The sequence below is a fragment of the Triticum dicoccoides genome, chromosome 4A, assembly GCF_002162155.2.
Source record: "Triticum dicoccoides isolate Atlit2015 ecotype Zavitan chromosome 4A, WEW_v2.0, whole genome shotgun sequence".
Taxonomy (NCBI): Eukaryota; Viridiplantae; Streptophyta; class Magnoliopsida; order Poales; family Poaceae; genus Triticum; species Triticum dicoccoides.
The window spans coordinates 544,409,759-544,415,801 of NC_041386.1; the positions used below are offsets into that span (position 1 = coordinate 544,409,759).

The window sequence follows — 6,043 nt, forward strand, 5'->3', positions numbered from 1 at the left end:
TAATGCTACCCTGAATCATCAAAATCTAATACAAGGGATATCATCAAGCATATCACATATAGTGACCTCCAGTGATAAAAAATGAACTATAGCACCGGATTACTGAATTCAAAATAGACCACTACTTATGATAACTTGACGTGGATAAAAAATGAACTAATGCACCAGATTCCAGTGATATCATGTCCAGACTTGAAGACTTTGGAAATAAGAAACATGTTGCACTCATGACTACTGCTTTCAGTTTATTTACACATAAGTATCTATCGACAAGGTATAATGAGTTACTAACATCACATGAGGTACATGTGAATAATTTCTGGTCCCGTATCAAATCAACATTTTCCTCAATAATTAATGCAAAATGGGTACGCAACAACAACGAACATATGTCAGACAATTATAAGAACCCAAGAGGAATATTGAACACTCTGGTACATCTCTAACCCTTGAACATCATGAGAAAAGAGCAACCCAGACATTTGTATGTGCTCCTGTAAACGATAATAGAAAATAAGATTTTACAGAACAACAACCCACCATTCTCGCATGGGAACACACAGGTAGTTCTAAAACCCGTGCTACGCCTCAGCGGCCTTGTCGTCGTGATGCCTAGTTTAAAGAAATTCCAAATGAGCAAGTTTAGGCATGAGTGAGAAATGTATGTCAGATCAAACAGGCCGTGATCCTTCAAAAAACTCATGGGACCTTTACCCACATACAAGGGCAGAGAGGAGCTCCAAGTTGGTCCTTGTGGTCAGCGAGCCCCTGCAAAAAAAGTTTACTTTCGGTTAAGGAAGTGTAAGTACTCGATTAGAATCAAATTAAATTGGCCATGTCAGGAAACTTGAGCATTATTAGAAGATAATGCGCAAGTCATCGTTCATGAAGAAGAGAAACTTGCATACTTGATTGGGCATATAAGGGCATCATTCCAGCAAACAAAGACATATGCATGTAGAATAAAACCACAAAGGCAGGTAAGCTACCTGGGACCCTAGCCCTCATGATTAAGAACATGTGTAACAATCAGAAGTACCAATTAATATAATGCAATGTAGCCACATCCAAAGCGACAAAAACAGATCGGTCGCTGTTCATTCACACAAAAAATTAGAGATTGCACAAACAGATAATATATCTGTTGAACGTCCAACAGTTTGGTTGGTTCTATTCTGCATACCAGACTACGGTTACAAGGGCAACATTCCATCCAACAGAGCAAAGAACACATGAGCCCCTGAAGTCTACAAGTACACACAAGTGGCACTTAATCTTGACTAGACAGATAAAAAAGGTGGTTTCAGAGCCATGATATCCACTCTTCATTAGGAAGTATCCACAACTTATAATAAAAATTGCAAACACATTGTGGCTCCTCCAAAGTAAACAAGGATAGCACTTGTTCTATTAATACATACACAGCAGCACTACATCAATCAAAACCATTTTGTTCTATCTGATTTGATAGCCATTATTAACAAGTCAAAATAAGAGCATAAGTGAGGATTCTATCTATCAAAACCAAAACCATAGCCGCCAAAGAAGAACATCCACCAGCTGCAGTAAGGAACAAAACAGAGGACCATTACCAAAGCCTATGGCATGTACTGCAAAACAGGGCCCAACACAGAATTACAGGAGACCAATTTCATAAACATGACCTCAGTAAGAATCACACAAGAAGCCATCATAGATCCAAACCATAAATCATCGGGTCAATGGCCAGCGCCATCTCAGAGAGAGAGAGAGAGAGAGAGACCAAATACTTGCCTGAACCAAGGAATATATGCCAAGTTCCACAAATTCATGCTTTGGGTGACGAGATCTTGTCCAGCATCCTCAGTCACCAAAATGACCATATGACTCTTCCTTAGGGCACCCTCTTGTTGATGCGGCCCATCTTGCAATGCAGCCACACCATGGGCATCACCCTCCCCTGAACCAGACCAAGTGAGGCCTGCAACAGACAACACAAGAACAAGGATGTTCAATGCCAAGACTTAAGATGTCGATGCAAGATAAAGAGTGCACTAGACATGTATGAATCAACTTCTAACATAGGAGGAAAGGGGACTTCATGTTCGCTCAGTTATATGCTTAATAGCCAAGACAGGTGCAAGCTCCTGCTCCACTAAGCTCAATTTGGAGCTTGTTCAATGGGGTTAATTGCAATGTTTCAAATAAAAAACAGGGAAAGACAATGATGCATGCGGTAAGATGGCAATGCAAGATAAAATGTACTTGAGATTCAATTATGAACACTAGCATATAGAAGAATTCCTTAGCAGAGATAATAAAATTAGCTCACGCTCATATTAGAACTAAACCCCTGAACTGTGACACATCAACATGGTTTGCTTAATGTGCAGAACACATTTTCAGCACACATACACTTGGTAATTTCCTGCTCAAACGAGCACAACACACACACATGGGCTAGAGATGAACACAGGCCACCTACGTCAGAAGAGAATTGCTGGAAGCAAGGAGAGGAGCTCACCATGGCTGTTTTTGCAGCCGATGCCGAACAACAACCCCTTCTGCCATCGCACGGAAGCAGTAGCACCAAGGTACCTGGCTCGTTGAAGGCCTTGTTGTCTGCATCGGTCATGGTGTTCTACCAAACGAATCCTACCGCACAAGGGCAAGAGAAATAACAAGTTAATCTTGAGCTGAAATCCAAGAAGAAAAGAAGAAACCCACAACAACAGGAAATGCGCTTAATTAATCCTTTTATCAGATCATAATATAACAGAGTGCAATGCAAGCAGAAACATGGAAGATATCAGTCATGGTAAAAAGCTGCTCCAAAGCTATCATGTGGAAAATTATATTCGGTTGTGCAACCAACAAATAAGATCCTACATGGTAAGCGAGCAACTAAAGTGGAATTGACTACAAATTACCAAACTGGAAACTAGTTCTGAACTAGTACTTATTCAGTTTTTAACTTTCAGCTTTGACCTGTTAATATGAGGGGAGAAGAGATTATTGTTTGTACTCCCAACAAACAACAATCAGGAGAGCATCTTTATCAATATACTCTTAGGAAGAATAAAGTGCAATCCACATACAGTTAATAAAACCAGTCTGCAGTGTGAGCAGGAACAAGAATAGCATCAAGCATCCACATAGTAAGAGATGGCTAAACTACGATTACTATAAAAAACGGCTCCTCAAGTTATGTTATGAGAAAACATTTTCAGTTTTGAGACACCAACAATTAAGATCCTACTACATAGAAAGAAACCGGCTAAACTAGCATGGCAGTTTTTTATATCGAAGTTGATCTTATGTCAAATTAATAAAAATTGAAACCAGACCAGGACCAAATAGAGAGATGGGAGAGGGGGAGGGGACCTTCCATGGTGGAGTCAGAGCAGGCACACAAGTACCACCCAAGAAGGGGGTACCTCTCTGCCGGTGGAGAAGGAGCACCTCAAGAACCCTTCCTTTGGCTGTCGATGTCGTCCCGGTGGCTGGCCGCAGAGGCACCTGTAAAACAATGTGTTGTGATACGAACCAGAACATAGGAAGCGCATGTGACCTTTTCAATTCATCAAAACTGAACAGTAAGTCAGTAACACAGATCATAAATCATGACTATATTATTCAATTGAATAAAGTGATGTATTTTGAGGACATAGATACACATACATAGTGCGCATGACAAGTTTCAAGTACAAGCATGCAAAATACGCAATTGAATTCCATTTCATACTAGATAACACATAAGAGGTAATAAAACAAATCCAAGAGGGGCGTTATACATGTGATGGTGCTTAGATGTAACAAATCATCATGTTGGGCATGTCCATTACTCATTGGTAACCAAGATCAGGCAGGACCTCTAACGCAAAAAAATTGAGTAATAACTAGCAAAAAAACATTTATGGAGCGAAAAAATAGTAATTATACAAATGTAAATATGTGTTGAAAGAGATATCAAAATTTCATCGCACATTAGCATAGTGATTACAACACAACTACAGCCAATGGCAGAGGACGGCCACAATTTAAGGTAGGGCGGTAATGGCGATGACCCAACATGGACAATGCCTCGCCATCTGTCTGCACGCCGGGGCCGCTACCTGATGCTAGCTACCGTACTTGGCTTATCACTCTGGCAGGAGGATTGTATATCTGTATGGGCAATCCCATTCATCGTTCACTTGTCTGCTTGCCCAAGTTAGCAAGAGGAGTTGGTCCATTCTAGCTGAATTGCAGGGACCAGACATAGCTTATATTTCTCCTTTTCTTTCCCAGCCAACAAGCAAGCACAACACAACTGACCATGAATACAATGCTGGGCAACATACACGACCTTGCAGAAGATCAAGGTAGGGCCACATTTTTGTAGGACCAACATACACTGCCCAACCTTGCCGAACAGAGTCTCTGCAAGTGACTGCAGACACATTTTTGCAGGACCTAACCCCCTGCTAGGACCAGTCAAAAAACCAATACTCCCTCCCATCCAAAATAAGCGTCGTGGTTTTAGTTCAATTGAACTAAAACCACAACACTTATTTTGGATCGGAGGGAGTAATACTTATACATATGTGAAAATTTGTACCACGTTTTTGTGTATACGACCACCCATATGCCATATAAACAGGAATTGCCTACACGGCTAAAATAAAGGAACTGCCTGCAGCCAACCTCCCAACAGTGCAAATACTGAGAAGTCAACTAAATTAGCCTTATTTGTTAAGCAAATCAGAAGGGAGAAGATGGATAAAAAAGGGTAGTTCATACGAGCATAAGAGTAAATTGGAACTTTTTATTACACTCACATTCATAGCTTCGCTTAAGAGTACGTCTGCGCAAGATGTCCACACTTTCTCTCCTTCAGAAATAAAAGGAGCATTTGTAAAGTTGGGCATATGCCTTTTCTCTGTAAAAAAAGGGAATTCTTTTTCGCCATGTGACCAATGGGTTGCCATTTAGGAGTAGTGTTTATTTTCTTCCACACATCAAAATTTTAGTCGTGCCTTTTCATCTAACTGGACCTTGACTCGACAATGCCCGGACAATAACGAGCTTGCCCACAGGGACATCCTTAGGCACATGGCTACCTGGCGTCCTACAGCTTTGGTGGACCTCCCGACGCCATTGTCCTAAAGCTTCGTTTGCTTCTCGTCATGTTCGGTGTAGCCTCACACCACCATGCACTGCATTTGAAAAAAAGGACGTTGGATGAGTGCGTGTCACGGGCGATTTCGTTCGACTAATGTTGTTTGGAAGCGGAAATGACACGATGCAAATCTAATGTTGTGACGAGACGCTCATCGCAGCAGATTCACGGGACAGCGCCGTTTGACTCATTTTTGCTAGGTAGGCTAGCTGCTCCATCCTGCTCGTGCACACTTAAACGCGTTTACCTATATGGAAGGGCATTTCTGAGCGATGCGTCAGACCTCCCGTGCTCCGCAACGACCAGCCCTCCACCTACGACACGTCACGTCTCTTGGCCCAGAACTAGCAGCCCGACGTTGCTTGCAGATTTTTTTTTCTTCAGTTATTTCAAGAACGCCAAAAACAACCGAATAGAAAAAAAATGAGTGAGCATCAACCCAGGCCGCAACATCTAACATCAGCAAAGAAGTCATCAAGTGTGCTCACTCGTCGACTCGTCGTCCTCGTCGGGGTCCTCGGGGAAGAGCCATATGGGCGGCACTGTACCATCGTGGTCCTTCCTCCACATCCAGGGCAGGAGCTGGGTGACATTTCCGGTCATCATGTCATAGACGCCTGCATGGTACAAAGGCTGACCCATGGGCTCCGGCGATCGGAACGACATGCCGACCGTATCATCGAGGAAGAAGATCCGATACCCCTCCAGTCCTTCCTGGTCCGCCCGCACGGCCCGGGAGCTCAGCCGGCTGACAAAGAGCGCCTCGTCGCCGCCCAAGGCGATCACCCGCTCCCATTGTGACCCCGACGGCCGGAGATCCGCCTTGTACACCTGGAACGCGTACGTCGACTTGCCGTGCTGCATGATCCTGCGGACCATGAGCAGCCCGCCGCTGCGTGACTT

At 43.1% G+C, this 6,043-nt stretch overlaps 1 protein-coding gene across 1 annotated transcript in view; it reads right to left on the minus strand.

Moving 5' to 3' along the window:
- Positions 1-3,368: 3,368 nt before the first annotated feature.
- LOC119286657 overlaps positions 3,369-6,043 on the minus strand; it is a 30,052-nt gene continuing 27,377 nt past the window's right edge. Inside the window, exon 2 of the mRNA XM_037566071.1 lies at positions 3,369-3,498. Coding sequence (XP_037421968.1) covers positions 3,378-3,498 — 121 coding nt within the window. The 3' untranslated portion in view covers positions 3,369-3,377. The remainder of the gene's footprint in view (positions 3,499-6,043) is intronic.